Genomic DNA, 16,084 nt, shown 5'->3' on the forward strand with positions numbered 1-16,084 from the left:
CTTTGCGAAGGGAGCTTTTAGCTCTGCTTTTGATCACAGCAGAGCTTCCGAGAAGGGGCTTCGGGGACACCTTGTCTTTCGTGGGCAGACGCTAGCTCCGGAGGAGTGAGGGTCGCAGAGCCGGGCCGCTAGGGAAGCGGAACTGTCTCTCCACGGTGAAGTCGCAGTGTTGCCCGCGTCTGAGGGGGCCAGGGTTCCCTCGCTGGCCTTGATGTCTTTTCTGAACTCACCAGGGATTGCTTCGGTTCTCTCTTAACAGTCATTTTGGCCTTTGGCCGCTTTCTTTTTTTCCTAAAAAACAAAACAAAAAACCGAAAAAAACAAAAATATCTTCTCGACGTAGTCTTGGAGCCAGACTTGAAGAATGATTCGTGCATCCGGAATGGATGACAGCATCATTACGACATATTTTTGGTAAGATGTTTTGGGTGGGTCCTGGACTGACCATGTACTGCCTTGAGCTGTGTTGTGAGGTCCCTGTCTGTCCAATGCTTTTGTGTGTTTAGATGGACACACACTGGAGTTAACGTTCAGATGAGCGTTGGTATTGGGGCAGCCGGTTGACTGTTGTCGCAATATTGCCCTTTTTTCATGAGAAGTAACTGAGTTCTAGTTGTGTGTTTATGAACTGAGTACAAGAGGATTCGGCAAGCATTGTTGCTCTGTGGATACAAAAAGCTGCTGAAAGGGTAAACCTTGGGAATTATTTCGGACCCTTGCCCTTCTGTCAACTGGCAACATAGTGGCGTACATAACGGGTCACTTGAGGAGTACTAGGTGTGTCCCAGCACAAGGGAGGCTGAAGCAAGAGAATTGCTGTGAATTCTAGGCCAACCTGAGCTACACAGTCACTCTTTATAAACAACCCCCTCCCCCCCCCCAAAAAAAAAAAAAAAACTAAAAGGAGAATATTTGTTAAAGGCATGATATTTGTTAAGTGATTACAAACAAACCTGGAAAATAATGAATGCTTAGCAATTATTGTACCAAATAACATACTTCAAAGAAAAATTCTGTAATCTAAACCCAGTAAGGTGCACACTGAGAGAGGCTCTCCAGGAATGTGGCCAAGGCTCACATCATGGAAATACTTTATGCCTATGGGAAAATGAAAAAAAAAAAAGCCTATTTAAATATTGCATCCATATCTATGGTGTTTTTTATTTTATTTTTTAAACATAGTCCATGTGTGTCCACATGTACATGGGTATGGTGGTCAGAGGACATCTTGCAGAAGTCAGTTCTCTCCTGCTGTATGAGCTTCAGGAATTGAACTTAGGTTATCTAGCTTGTTCCTTTACTGGCTGAGCTGTCTGACCAACCCTGGAGTTTTGGAGAATCCAGACAAAGCTAAGGTCCCAAAACCGATGGAGGAGGAATTGATGGCACCAGATTACTATTCCCCTAATATAGACAACTGGCTCTTCCAGGTGATTTACCCTCCCTGGAGAATGTTGCCACCACCCTCCTCTGTGGTACACCACTCATGTGGAGGAGGAAATGGCCATGCCCCCGGAGGTATGTGTGCGGGTCATCATGCTTTCTAGACCATCGTCATCACAGGAACCACTCTAGTCCCAATTGTCGATCAACAAATCCATTGACAATTGCACTGTCTTGACTCCAAATCCTGTCTGGCTCAGTTTTGTCGCTTCTCTGGCTGAGGGAGGGTTGGTAGGAAAGGAAATCCCTTACACAGGCAGGTTTGGAAGGCATCAGTTGAGGCAGTTCATCAGCAGGTCAAGTTTTGGCTACAGGCTGTTGGTGTGGGGTTGTGTCTGTAGAGATACCCTCCAGTTTTTTGACTAGAAAGTTCACCTCTTTCTGGCTTCTGAGGGTGTTAAGTGGCAAAGCCCGCAGGGTTGAGCCGTGCCCGTGCTTGGGAACATGGTTTTCTTTTTCGTTGGTCATCTGGGGCCAGTCGTGCCTGGACATTCGGTTCCTGCTGCTTTGCAGCCTCCTTCAGGAAAGGGGGGCAACTGTGAGGTAGCTGCCTTTCCTCTTAGGACTGGCCTTGGCTCTCCTGAGAGTCTTCCAACCTCCAAGGACCCTGGGAGAGAGCCATCCACCCACCATGCCACCTGTCATGAATGTTCTGTCTTCTGTGTGCTCACACAAACTCACTTCCTGTCTTCCCTAACTTTTTGAAATTGGCAAGCCAGATTAGAGGCAGCTCTTTAGGGTCATCACGAAGCCCCTGTTTTGCCCATCATTCATGATGATCTTGCAAGTCTGCTTGGCAACATGTATTGTTTGTTGGCAACATCAAAAACATTGACTTATTCTAGAGCTCATACTATAAAGTTCTTGTTTTGGCATTTCTCTTCACAGCACTAGAACAGTGACTAAGACAGGAAATAGGATGTTGTGGCAAAGGGAGGGAGTGGGAACGAGAGAGAGTAAGAAGTACCTGTAGAGCAGTGTGCATGAGTTAACTTTAGTGCTTAGAATTCTAGAGTTGCTTTTTTTTTTTTTTTTTTTTTTCTTATTGCAGACCATGGATCCTTATGACTCACGAGGACCAACTCCTAGACGAGGTCCCTCAAATCTGAAAGATTGCTTTGTAGGTGCCACCCCTTTGCAGAAACGACTGGAATCAGTCAGGAGGCAGAGTTCGTTTTTTCCCAGTCCACCTCGAAGGAAAGTTCCCCAGTGTTCACAGTTGCAGGTATGACGTGTTTGCCTTTGGGATAGTCAGTGATTGAAAATACATGAGTAAGAATGCATCAATTTACATAACAATTTAACCTCTCAGCTAATAGATAAATGAGGAGTAGTTAAGAAAACAATTTCACACTTTAACCAAACTGTCTTTTGTTCCTCTTAATCTCCATTACTCCATTTCACTTCCTCACTGTTTTTCTTCTGTGACATTGGCATTTTTGAAGACTATAGACTCATACTTTCCCGTTTGACTGGAATGTTCCTCATCTTTGTATTTGTATGATGTTTCTCAATGATTGAAATTTGTATTCTTGTCTAGCATTTTCCATAAGTTCTGTTGTACCTTTGGTTCTTTGGTACCTTCAATGTAGCTTTCTCCTCTTGCTCATGGTGTATGTCTAGTGCTTTTTGGGATAGGAGTCAAGTTTTGTTTTTGGTGACGTTTCTTGAAGAAGAATTGCTAGTGCTGGTACTGAAAATAATAGTTCTTAGACAGACAGCTTTTCGGGCCTGGGGGGGTGGGGCTACTGGGGGTTTAGTGCAGAGCCTTGCATGTGTTCAGCTTAGTTCTGCGGCTGAACTACATCCTCAGCCTGAGAGACTTTATCTCTCCTTCCTCCCTTCCTCCCTCCCTTCCTCCCTCCCTTCCTCCCTCCCTCCCTCCCTCCCTCCCTCCCTCCCTCCCTCCCTCCCTTCTCCTGCCAGCTGATATTACATACGTGCACCTACATGACTTCCTAGTGTGTAGTATTTGCCTGCATGTATGTATATGTACCACATGTGTGCCTGAGGAAGTCAGAAGAGGGCATTGGACTCCCTAGAACTGGAGTGACTTATGATTGTGAACCATCAAGTGGATGCTGAGAACACCCAGGTCCTCTGCCATTTCTCCAACCCCTCCAACGTATTTTATATAAAGATGGAAATGTCTAGTTTAGTGCTTCGTATTTTTATAATTTTCCCATTCATTTCATAAGAAAAAGTATGTAGCTGTTTCAATGAATGCTGTAACAATGACAAGCATTGTTCTCAAATCACCCCCCCCCACACACATACCCTTTTGTTCTAAAGACAGCTGGAGCTGTGAGACAATGTCAGAAAATGTGGGCTTTAGAAGTTCCTCAGGAGGAAGTTAGCAGCTTTTAGACTGTCAGTACTTTTAGACCCTTGTGGGGTTTTTGTTTGTTTGTATGTTTTCTGTTTGTTTACTTTTGTTTTTGTTTCTTTGAGACAGAATGTTGCTTTACAAGCCTGTTAGCTTAGAACTCACTGTGTAGAGTGGGCCAATCTGGCTCTGAACTTGTGGGTGATTTTTCTGTCTGCCCCAGAAGAGCTGGAGTTACAGTTGTATACCACTGTGCCTGGCTCACATTTGTTTTTTAATTAATTTTTTAAGTGAGCATACAAAATGACTGATTCCCTGTGGCATGCTCATATCTATATCTATATCTATATCTGTATCTATATCTATTATACTTTGTTATTATTCATCTTCTTCCCCATCTGATCCTGTTGTTTCTCCCAAATAGTTTTCCTTTCTGTGTACTATCTTATCTTATTATCTCTACCCATATGAACTCTTCCTTCCCTCTCATAATCCCTTTCCTGCTTCCGTGACCACACACACACACACACACACACACACACACACACACACACACACATTAAAACACACACACACACACACACACACACTAAAACACACATGCACACATATATCAAATGTCAGATCGTAGTAAGTGCTATGAAGAAAAATAGAAGGGTTAGAGATAGTGACAGATTTGGAGTGATACATTTACTTTAGAGTGGCCTCTTAGATAATAACTAAGGACAGATCTGAATGAAATGGAGAACTTTCTTGTATGAACATCCAGGGGAACAGTTTTCCACACAGGAAGGGAGGCAAAGACAGAGGACCATTTAATGACCTATAAAGTCCTGCAAGCTCCATTTGAGGTTAATCTTAGGAACAAGGATCATGTACCAAATTTTTATTAAATATATAAATTGCTATTATTAAATTTTTATCCATGTTTTTACTTTTTAAAACCTTTATCTTGATTTTTTTTTGTTTTGTTTTAGGAAGAAATTGATCCTCAGAAGGTTGCATTTCTTCTCCACAAACAATGGACTGTATATAGTTTAACTCCCCTGTATAAATTCTCCTATACTAATCTCAAAGAATATTCTAGACTTCTAAGTGCATTTATTGCTGCTGAAAAGCAAAAAGGACTTGCTGTGGAAGTGGGAGAAGACTTCAACATCAAAGTGATTTTTTCCACTCTACGTGGAGTGAAAGGAACACAGAGGGACCCTGAAGCATTTCTTGTGCAGGTATGGTAGTATGTATGTAGCGTTGGCTTCAGAGAGGCGGGGATAATCGGCGTTTTGTTGGTTTGGAATGGAAATTATAGTATTTTCTAATTGCTTATCTTTTTTTTTTGGTGGGGGGTGGCGCAGGGCTGGAGAGATGGCTCAATTAAGAACACTGGCTGTTCTTCCAGAGGACCCAGGTTCAATTCCCAGCACCTACATGGCAGCTCACAACTGTTTGTAATTCCACTTCCATAGGATCTAACACACTCACACAGACATATATGCAGGCAAAACACCAATGCACGTGAAATTAAAAAATAATAGTAATAAAATTAAAAAAGTTTTTTGATTGTATTTATGTATTTGTTTATTTTATTGTTTATTTAATTCTATGTATATATGTATGTGATTGTGTACCACAGTATGTTTGTGGAATTTGGAGAACTTACTGGAATTGGTTCTCTCTAATATGTAGGATCCTAGGGATCAAACTCAGGTGCCTTAATTTGCTAAGCCATCTTTCTGACCCAAAGCTTGTGGTTTTGTATCTTATTTTATATTATAATAATTAGATATGGTTAACTTAATTTGTTTCCTACATGTGTAGGAAATTTTTTTGTGAGTGGAATATGATGTTGACTTTAGAAAACACACAGAGGTATAAAGGAAGTTTAAGAAACTTGTGCTGGCCAGCCGGGCGGTGGTGCACTGCCTTCAGTTCCAGCACTTGGGAGGCAGAGCCAGGCGGATCTCTGTGAGTTCAAGGCCAGCCTGGTATGCAGAGTGAGATCCAGGACAGGCACCAAAACTACACAGAGAAATCCTGTCTCAAAAAGAAAACAAAAACAAAGAAACTCATGCTGGCAAGATGGCTCAGCAAGTCTAGGCACATGGGTAAGGCTGGTGGTAGAAGGAGCGACCCGATTCCACAAAGGTGTCCTCTGCCCTTACACTCCACTCTGGCACACATGCCCTCAAATCATGCACTCACATACACACAATAATAATTTTTTAAAAAATCACAATTTAACATTTTGGTATACGTCTATTTGTTTATCTGAATCTGCATAGTCTTAAAATTGGGATCTCACTGTCCATACTTAGTGTTTTGGTTAATCAGTGTTATAGATAATTACTCATAATTAGGAATTCTACATTTTTATAGATACAGATGAATGTTCTAGTTCTATTCTTTCTTTCCTTTTTTTTTTTTTTTCTCTTTTTTGGTTTTTCGAGACAGGGTTTCTCTGTATAGTCCTGTTTGTCCTGTAGATCAGGCTGGCTTCAAACTTACAGAGATCTGCCTGCCTCTTCCTTTGGAGTGCTGGGATTAAAGGTTGTGCTACCCTGCTTCTAATTATTTTCTGTGATAAAACACTGGCTGAAACAACTTGGGAGGAAAGAGTTTATAAATTGGCTTGCAGTTCATGAGGAAAGCTACGGCAGGAACTCAAGCCGAGACCAGAAGGAACACCACTTACTGGCATTCTCCCCATGGCCTTTTCAATTTGCTTTCTTACACAATCCAGGCCCACCTGCCCAGGGTGGCACTGCCCACAGTGAGCTGGGCCCTCCCATATCCATCATTAATCAGGAAAATGCCCCAGAGACTTGTCTACGAGGCCAGGCTGGAGTAGAAATGCCTCGGTTGATGTTCCTTCTTCCCAGATGACTGTAGCTGTGTCAAGGTGACTAAAACTAACCAGCACACTATAGTTCATTGATTTTTTTTTTATTTAAGTTTTAGCTCCTAGAAGCAAAATTTTAGTAAAATCATGTGCATTGTATCATTCCATATGGTACGTGGTACCATGTGACTCTCAGAAATGCAATGCTAATATCTCTTCCTGTTAGTTGTGCATAAAAGCAACAAGCCTGTCTTTTTTTTTTTTTTTTTAAAGATTTATTTATTTATTATGTATACAGAAGAGGGCGCCAAATCTCATTACAGATGGTTGTGAGCCACCATGTGGTTGCTGGGAATTGAACTCAGGACCTCTGGAAGAGTAGTCCATGCTCTTAACTGTTGAGCCATCTCTCCAGCCCCAAGCCTGTCTTTTATTAGTCGAGAGATTAGCTTTGGTGTTTTGAGACAGGGTCTCATTGTGTAGCCCTGGATGACTGACCTAGAACTTGCTATGTTGACCAGAAGGTCCTTGAACTCACAGAGATGCTCCTGCCTCTACCTCTTGAGCTCGGAATTAAAAGTGTGTGCCGCCCCCCCCTCGCACCCCCCCTCCCCTGTCCACACACACACAACACATACACCTTTTCTCTCTTTTTCTTGACATAGGGTCTTCTGTGTAGCACTGGCTGGCCTGGAACTCACAGAGATCTGACTGCCTCTGCCTTCCAATTTCTGGGATTAAAAATTTGTGCGACTGTGCCCAGCTCAAATGAACTAATCTTTATCTTTGAAGAAGGAAATTAAATTCTCAAGCTGTAGAAAAAGATTAGATTCATTTGTATAAATGAAAGGTTAGCAAACTAATGTGTAGACTGGCTTTCTCTCTCTTTTTCCCAAAAGATAGTCTTGCTTTATAGCCCTGGCTGGCCTGATTCTCAGATTTAGGACAATCCTGCCTCAGCCTCCTAAGTACTAGGATTAGAGGTGTATGCCACCATGCCCAACTTATCTCTTGTTTTTGTGAATAATTTTTTTTCTTGGAACATAGCCCATTTCATTTGCCTCTGTATTGTCTATGGCCACCTTTGGGCTATAACTGGAGACTTCAAGTAGTTAGTTGTGACAGAAACCATATATCCTGCAAAAGTAAAAATATTTAATATCTGGCCTCCCTCATCTGTTCTTTTGTTTATTTTTTGAGATAGGATCTCATGTGGCCTCGGGTGGCCTTGGACTCACAGTGGTTTTAAGCCATGCTGAGGTAGCCTTGATCCTTCTGCCTCCACTTCTCAGATGCTGGAATTATAATGTACACCACCGTGCCTGACACTATTTGACTTTTTAAGAAAAGTCCTTCCTACAGGATAGGGCTGTAGAGGGATGCCCAATTTGGTGAACATGGCTGCTTCACTGTTAGCTCTAGTGATGGTAATACCATATAGCATGAGGATTTTTCCAGTTATTAGGCAAGTTCCAAATGATTCTGACCCCAAATACCTGAAAGACTACCAAGAGAATTAAAAAAGAAAAAAAGCTAAAGTGTAATGAAGATGTTACAAGCCAGGGATGACTACCCAAGGCATTGTGCAGCTCAAGGAGTTAGAAGAAAAATACAATTAAACACAATTAAAAAAATTTTAAGCAGAGCATTAGTCTAAGGATTTTCAAATCTCCATTTGTTTTGCTGAATTTAGCTTACAAGGGACAGCACAAAGTCATCCTCACAAACTTCCAGTGATTACATGAAAAGATCATCTTTTCCATAGTGCAAATCAAAGCCTTTCACTAGCATGATCATTACCACAGACCATAAATTAAAAGCAAAATAGTACAGCTGGGCATGGTGGCGCATGCCTTTAGTCTCAGCATTTGAGAGACAGAGGCAAGCGGTAGGTCTCTGAGTTTGAGGCCAGCTTGGTCTACATAGTGATTTCTAGGACAGCCCGTCCCAAAAACAAAGCAAAGCAAAACAAAACATTAATAATAAATGTGGTTGGAAGTGTGGAGAACTTGGAATCCTCATGCATTGCAAAAAATTTTTGCAGCCACTTTGGAAAGCAACAGGTTTCAAAATCTCATTTCTTGTTAAGCTTACAGGACTCTTAAGTCATGAAAGTATGATATATATAGTATATTTGGTCTTGGAAATGTTTAAATCCTTCATAATCTCTTGAATAAGGAGATATGATAAAAGAAACTGTTTAAGTGATCCTTTATTAAGAAATATGATGGGGTCAGATGGTGGTGGCACACACCTTTAATCCTAGGAGTCCGAAGGCAGGAGTAGGTGGATCTCTGAGTTCGAGGCCATCCTGGTCTACAGAGTGAGTTCCAGGACAAACAGGGCTACACAGAAAAACCTTATAGTAGGTTTTTTGTTGGTTTTTTTTTTTTTTAATTTTTAGGAGCCCACCACCCAACTCTCAAATAAATACATGGAGACTTAGTCTTACTTATGAATGCCCAGCCTTAGCTTGGCTTGTTTCTAGCCAGCTTTTCTTAAATTATCCCAACTACCTTTTGCCTCTGGGCTCTTACCTTTCTCTATTCTATATACCTCTCTTTCTTTCTTACTTTATGGCTGGTTGTGTGGCTGGGTGGCTGACCCCTGGCATCCTTTTCTCCTTTTCTCGCTCCTCCCTCATCTCTCTCTCCTCATTTATTCTCTGTGCCTGCCAGCCCTGCCTGTATCTCCCTTGCCTAGCTATTGGACGTTCAGCAAGACCAATCAGGTGTTTTAGGTAGGCACAGTAACATAGCTTTACAGAGTTAAACAAATGCAACATAAAAGAATGCAACACATCTTTGCATCATTAAACAAATGTTCTACATTGAAACCCTGTCTTGAAAAACAAAAACTATGATGGGGCAATAATTTAAATGTTGCCCTGGTCAGTACTTTAACAAAAACTATTATGAGTGTTTTGAAGGAATGTTTGCTATGTAATTCACAATGGGAAATTTGAGGGGTTAGTCATGGGAAAGTAATTAAGATTTTAAACTATCTTGAACAGATTGGCACAGTGGGCCAAATTGAAAGAACTTTAAATTTTGGTAGAAGTAAGTTTACTGCCTTAATCTAGGTGGAGAGGAGATTTACATTTTACATATAATGGCAAAGATGAATGTATTGAGCCTTTAAAATTTTTTTAAATTAGATTTATTAATTTTATTTTATGTGTGTTTTGCCTGTATGTATGTCTGACCACATGTGTGCTTGGTGCCCTTGGAGGTCAGAAGAGGACATCAGATCACCTGGAACTGGAATTATGGATGGTTGTAAACCATCATGTGGGTGCTGGGAATCGAACACAGTCCTCTGCAAGAGCAACAAGTGCTCTTCACTGCTGAGCCTTCTCTTCAGCCCTGGACATTTTTTATATAAAGCTGTCAACTAAAAACTTGAGGTCTGTAATCTTAGATTATACTAATAGTACAACCTAGGTCAAAGATGATCTAATCAGAGATTTTTTTTTTTCTAACCTAGAGCCTTGTATACACTATGTACTTTGCCACTGAGTTTGATTCTTAGGGCCTTGTAATTAAACTTTTCTGAAGTAAATATGTTCACTTTTGGATGGCTCCTATGTATAAGAAGGTCAGAATGTAAGAGTGTAAGAGAACTTGTGAGTGTATGTCCTAGGAAGAATGGATTGAAGACACTGGAGACCTTGAACTTGACAGTGTATGTGTTATGGACCAGCAGGTGTCTGAGGGGCTTTTCCTATAGAAGAGAGATTAGATTTTATTTGTCTTACATGCCCATAGTGAAGAAGGTAATGCAGTGGATGGGAACTGTATGTAACATATGGAAGAACATTTTAAGTTAATGGAAAGAGTTGCTGTGGGAAATGTTCCTCTCTAATGGCAATTTTTTTTTTGTTTGTTTGTTTTGTGTTTTCAAGACAGGGTTTCTCTGTGTAGCTTTGGAGCCTTTCCTGGAACTCACTCTGTAGCCCAGGTTGGCCTCGAACTCACAGAGATCCGCCTGCCTCTGGCTCCTGAGTGCTGGGATTAAAGGCGTGTGCCACCACCACCTGGCTAATTTTGTTTTTTTTTTTGTTTTGTTTTGTTTTTTTGGGGTTTTTTTTGTTTGTTTTTTCGAGACAGGGTTTCTCTGTGTAGCTTTGCGTCTTTCCTGGAACTCACTCTGTAGTCCAGGTTGGCCTTGAACTCACAGAGATCCACCTGCCTCTGCCTCCCGAGTGCTGGGATTAAAGGCGTGCGCCACCACCGCCCGGCTTGTTTTTTTAATGAAGCAAAGTTGGAGTTTATTAAGAATCAGTTTTAATACATATTTGATTACAGATATTAAAAGGGAGATGGTATTTTAAAAAAAAGAAGCGGGGTTGGGGATTTAGCTCAGTGGTAAAGCTCTTGCCTAGCAAGCACAAGGTTCAGTCTTCAGCTCCGGAATAAATAAATAAATAAATAAATAAATAAATAAATAAATAAATGCATTAAAAAAAAAAGCTGGACATGGTAGCTCACACATGTAACCCAGCACTGGATTGGTTTTGGGTTTTTGTTTTGTGCTCTTTTTTAAAATGTGTTTCTATTAGCATATATAAATTACTTATAATAATGGGTTTCATTCATGTATGTGATCATTTTTTTTTTTTTTTTTTTTTTTTTTTTTTTTTTTTTTTGGTTTTTCGAGACAGGGTTCCTCTGTGTAGCTTTGCGCCTCTCCTGGGACTCACTTGGTAGTCCAGGCTGGCCTCGAACTCACAGAGATCCACCTGGCTCTGCCTCCCGAGTGCTGGGATTAAAGGCGCGCGCCACCACCGCCCGGCTGTATGTGATCATTTTGATCATTGTCCCTTGTGTCCCTGCCACTCCTGCTGATCTCCCTCTTCTTCCCAACTGCTTCCCCTTCTACTTTCCTGTCTTGGTTTTTGGTGACCCAATGAGTTTAATTAGGGCTGTTGACAGGAACATGAGTAGGCACATAGGCAACTTGCCAGTGGCTTTTCCACTAAAGAAGATCATTAACTGTCTGTATATCCTCAGGGATGGGTGGGGCTTTGTGAATTTCTTCCCTCTTTCAAGTCAGAATGCTTATCAACCCACTCAACGGCAGGTAATCACAGCTGCTGAGAAGTCAAGAGTGCAATTGCCAGGTGAAGGCAGAAGACAGCATTCCATATCACTTCCACCTCCTCCTCTGGCTCTACTCTTCCATGCATGCTGTTCCCTAAGTGTTCAGAGTGATGTAGATCTACTGAACCTCCCCTTACTCTCAGCACTGGCCAGTTGTAAGCCTCGGTGCTAACTGTGGCCCACAGCAAACAGAAACTTCTCGGACCAAAGATGACAACAGTATTTATTCATCTATGAGCACAACATAAATATTTTTAGAAGACAATTTAATAGGGACTTTATGCCCACTTAGCAATAAACCAGCAGTACCTTGCCTACTGGAGTCTATGTTTATAGTCCCAGACATGAATTCTTCCTTCCTCCTCCCTCCCTCCCTCCTTCCTCCCTTCCTTCCATCTATCCTTCCTATCTATCTATCTGTCTATCTATCTACCTATCTATCTATCATCTATCTATCTATCTATCTATCTATCTATCTATCTATCTATCTATCTATCTATCTATCTATCTATCTATCTATCTATCTAGATAACCTATTATTTGAGACAGTATCCCATAGGCCAGGCTAACCTCAAACTTGCTATGTAGCCAAGGCTGGCCTTGAACTCCTTGTCTTCCTGAGTCAGCCTGGAATTATGAACATGTGCCACCATGCTTGGCCTTATTTTTAATATACTCACTAATTTTGAGAAGATGAAATTTAGAGTAAATGGTCTTTTGAATTTAATGGACTTCTTTTGCTTTCCCTTGTAGATTCTCTCCAATTCCCAGTCATCACGTGAGCACAGAGAAGGTAAAGTGTTGTGGACTGGTTGGTTCTGCTGTGTATTTGGAGAGAGTCTTCTGGAGACTGTTTCCGAAGACTTCACCTGTCTACCCTTATTCCTTGCAAACGGAGCAGAGTCCAATACATCTCTAATTGGAGGCTGGTTTCAGAAAACCTTTGACTGTTGCTTCAGTCCTTTAGCAATCAGTGCATTTAATCTTTCCTGGATGGCTGCCATGTGGACTGCATGCAAAATGGACCATTACGTGGCTACTACGGAATTGTTTTGGTCTGTGCCTTGTAGCCCTCAAAGCTTGGATATTTCTTATGCAATTCATCCAGAGGATGCAAAAGCTTTATGGGACAGTGTCCACAAAACACCTGGGGAGGTTACCCAGGAGGAAGTTGACTTATTTATGGACTGCCTTTATTCACACTTCCATAGGCATTTCAAAATTCACTTATCAGCCACAAGATTGGTTCGTGTCTCGACGTCTGTAGCTTCAGCACACACTGATGGAAAACTAAAGGTTAGTTTGAACGCATCTAATTAAATTTTTTCTTGTCATGGTTTCCAAATGTGTGGTGATTATATTTTTACATGGAGAAACACACTTGAATGCATAGTAGTTGAAGACACTAGAGAGACTTATTTTATGCTTTATAAATGACCCACCAATGTCTCTAGCCACCTAGAGCCAGCCTTAAAGTGGAACAGCACTATGTATTGTGCACTGTAGAGCTGAGTAATATGAACTACCCTCAAGCAACTGAAATTTTCAAAATGGACAAATTTTGAAATAACTATTAAAATAACAGCATTTTTATGTGTGGAATAAAATTATAGCCAGCGACAGAATATTATTTTTGTCTTCTAGGCTTTTCTATTGCCATTAGAAAGAAATTTACAGAGACATCATTTTTTTTATGTTCTATAAAGAAACAAATAGTTGGATCCTAAGATATATTTTTTTTAAATTTATGTATGTGGGTGTTTTTGCCTGCATGTGTGTCTGTACATTTATGCCATGCCCGGTGCCCATTGAGACCAGAAGAAGAAACCTTTGGATCCACTGAAACCAGAGTTTGGTGTGAGCTGTCATGGGGATGCTGAGAATTGAATCTGGATTCTCTTGAAGAGCAACCAGTGCTCTTAGTCACTAAGCCATCTCCCCAGCCCCCTTAAAGCATATTTAAATACATGTCCCTATATACATCCCTATATATAGTAAATGTTTCTTATTATTTTGTCGTTGTTAAGACTCTTAACAGAGTTTAATTTTACTTTTTCTTTCTACTTTTAAATTTTTCTGTGTGTTTTTCCGTGTGTGTGTGTGTGTGTGTGTGTGTGTGTGTGTGTGTGTGTGTGTTAGGAATTCAATAAGTGCCTTGTACAGTTAGGCAAGTCCTCAGCCACTGAGCTACATACACTCTTTCTGTCCTCTTTGTACATAGTTACAGGCATAGAATGGTGCAAGAAGAGTTGAGTTATAGTAATTAGCAATTCCATCTCTATCTTTGTATGATGCTAGTTACTTTGAAATGTTAATCAATTGTAGACTATAGTCACCCAACTGTGCTATAAAAACACTGGAACTAATTCCTCCTATCTGGTTGTATTTTGTTACCCATTATGTAACCCTGTCTATCTCTCCTTAGCTGTTGGTGACCACTGTTTCTTCTATGAGATTTGTTTTGAGGAAGGCTTTCATGTAGCTCAGGCTAGCCTTGAATTCATTATGTAGCTGGAGATGATGTTGAATTCTCAATCCTCCTGCCTCCTCTCCAAAGTACTGGGATTATAGGTGCGCACCATTACTCAGCAAGATCAATGTTTTTAGCTTTTACAGATGAATTTGAGCATGCCATACTTGCCTTTCTGTACCTAGTGGATATTAACTCTAATTTTGAGAACAACGCTATTTTTAATCTATGTTTTATTTTAAATCAGGGAAATCAAGCCCGCATAAGTCTAAGTGACACATTCAAGATAGACCAGGAAGAAAAGGATGTACATGGCTGGCAAGATGGCTCAGTGGGCAAGGGCACTTGCTGCCAAGTAGGGTGATCTGAATTTGATCCCTGGATCCCACATGTTGGAAGGAGAGAACTGACTCCTGAAAGTTAGCCTCCGACTTCCACTTGTGTGCTGTGCCATGCACATACATCCATAAAGACACAAAATCAATCACTTTTTTATAAAAAGAAAAGGTTCAAAAATATTTGAACTTTTATGTCTTATGTTCCATGTGTACTATATAACTCACATTTTCAAACTGGAAGGTCAAAATGAAATAATAGGCTGAAAAATAATTTTGATGAGAAGAGCTAAGCATTAAAAACAAAAGCAACTTAATATAGTGGCACATGCTTGTAATACTAGTGCTTGGGAGGTAGAGGCAGGTGGATCGGTGGTTCAAGGTCATCCTTGGCAACATAGGGAGTTCAAAGCCAGCATGGGTACTTCAGACTCTGTCTCAGAAAACTGAAGCAAGGATGGAGAGATGGCTTAATGATAGAAAGCATGTACTGTTCAGGTAGAGAGCCCGAGAGTCTATCTCCTAGTACTCATACTCACAACCACCGGTAACTTCATTCCAGAGGAGCCAGCACCCTCTTCTGGCCTTTTAAAATTGGTTTGAACCAAGCTCAGCTGGCTGAGAACTGCATTGCTCTTGCAGAGGATCTGAGGTGGGTTCCCAGTAGCCACACCAGGCAGTTCACAACTATCTGTAACTCTGGCTCCAAAAGATCAGATGCCTCTGGCCTCTTCTGGCACTTGGACTCATGTGCATATACCTACACACATAACTATATAATTAAAAATAAATAAGTAAAATAAAAACCATGACAAAAATAAACAAAAAACCCCAAGATCAAATTGCTTTGTCATCATAATACTATCTTAATTTTAAAATCTTTTCTTTTTTTTCTTTTACAGATTCTGTCTCATAAATATCTTATTGGTGTGTTGGCATATATGACAGAACTGGCAATTTTTCAAATTGAGTGACTTCTCGTATGGACTGCACCTATAAACCCTTTCAATTATTTTCTGAGTTGCTCTTCCAAGTGGGGCAGTGGAAGAAATGTAGCACCTGTTTTCTCAAACACCTTTGGAGTTTTCCAGGTGGATCTAGAACATAGCGGTGGTAGTGGGTGAGCCATGTTTATGTGCTCGTGTACCCATCATATCACTGTGGTCATGTCATGTGTAATGCCATAGAAAATGATGAGTTGTTAATATAAAAGTATCTAACTTAGTCAAATAAACATAACTAAAATCTGGTGTTTTTGATTTAGGTTATTTATTCTGATGGCGAGGCTTGCCTCTGAGGTTTCTGTTTAAATTCCTCAATTTTTCATTTCCAGATTTCCCTCAGTTTTTAAATTATTATTATTGATTTGATTTCCACTTTTAGATCTTGAACTGTTTTATTAATTTCCTTCCACTATTTGTGTTTTCATAGATTTCTTTAAGGGATTTATTCATTTCCTCTTTAAGGACCTCTATCATATTCATAAAGGCTATTTTAAGGTCTTTAAAAAGTCTTGTATATCAGCTGTGTTGCAGTTCTCAGGGCCTACTGTGGTAGGGTTGCTGGGCT

General features: G+C 40.6%; 1 protein-coding gene across 2 annotated transcripts; it reads left to right on the top strand.

Annotated features, from left to right (window-relative positions):
- Positions 1-274: 274 nt before the first annotated feature.
- Cenpl (centromere protein L) lies at positions 275-15,765 on the top strand. Of its 2 annotated transcripts, XM_042258416.2 has the most exons (6): positions 277-414; positions 1,431-1,518; positions 2,495-2,668; positions 4,747-4,998; positions 12,464-13,006; positions 15,418-15,765. In XM_042258416.2, exons 2-6 carry the CDS (start codon positions 1,501-1,503, stop codon positions 15,487-15,489), a joined length of 1,059 nt encoding a protein of 352 aa, XP_042114350.2. In that variant the 5' UTR covers positions 277-414; positions 1,431-1,500; the 3' UTR covers positions 15,490-15,765. The 2 variants fall into 2 exon arrangements, with proteins under 2 accessions (XP_006979655.2, XP_042114350.2); XM_006979593.4 differs by lacking the exon at positions 1,431-1,518 and having other exon boundaries at positions 275-414.
- Positions 15,766-16,084: the final 319 nt, after the last annotated feature.

This window comes from Peromyscus maniculatus, chromosome 11 (assembly GCF_049852395.1).
Source record: "Peromyscus maniculatus bairdii isolate BWxNUB_F1_BW_parent chromosome 11, HU_Pman_BW_mat_3.1, whole genome shotgun sequence".
NCBI classification, from domain to species: Eukaryota; Metazoa; Chordata; class Mammalia; order Rodentia; family Cricetidae; genus Peromyscus; species Peromyscus maniculatus.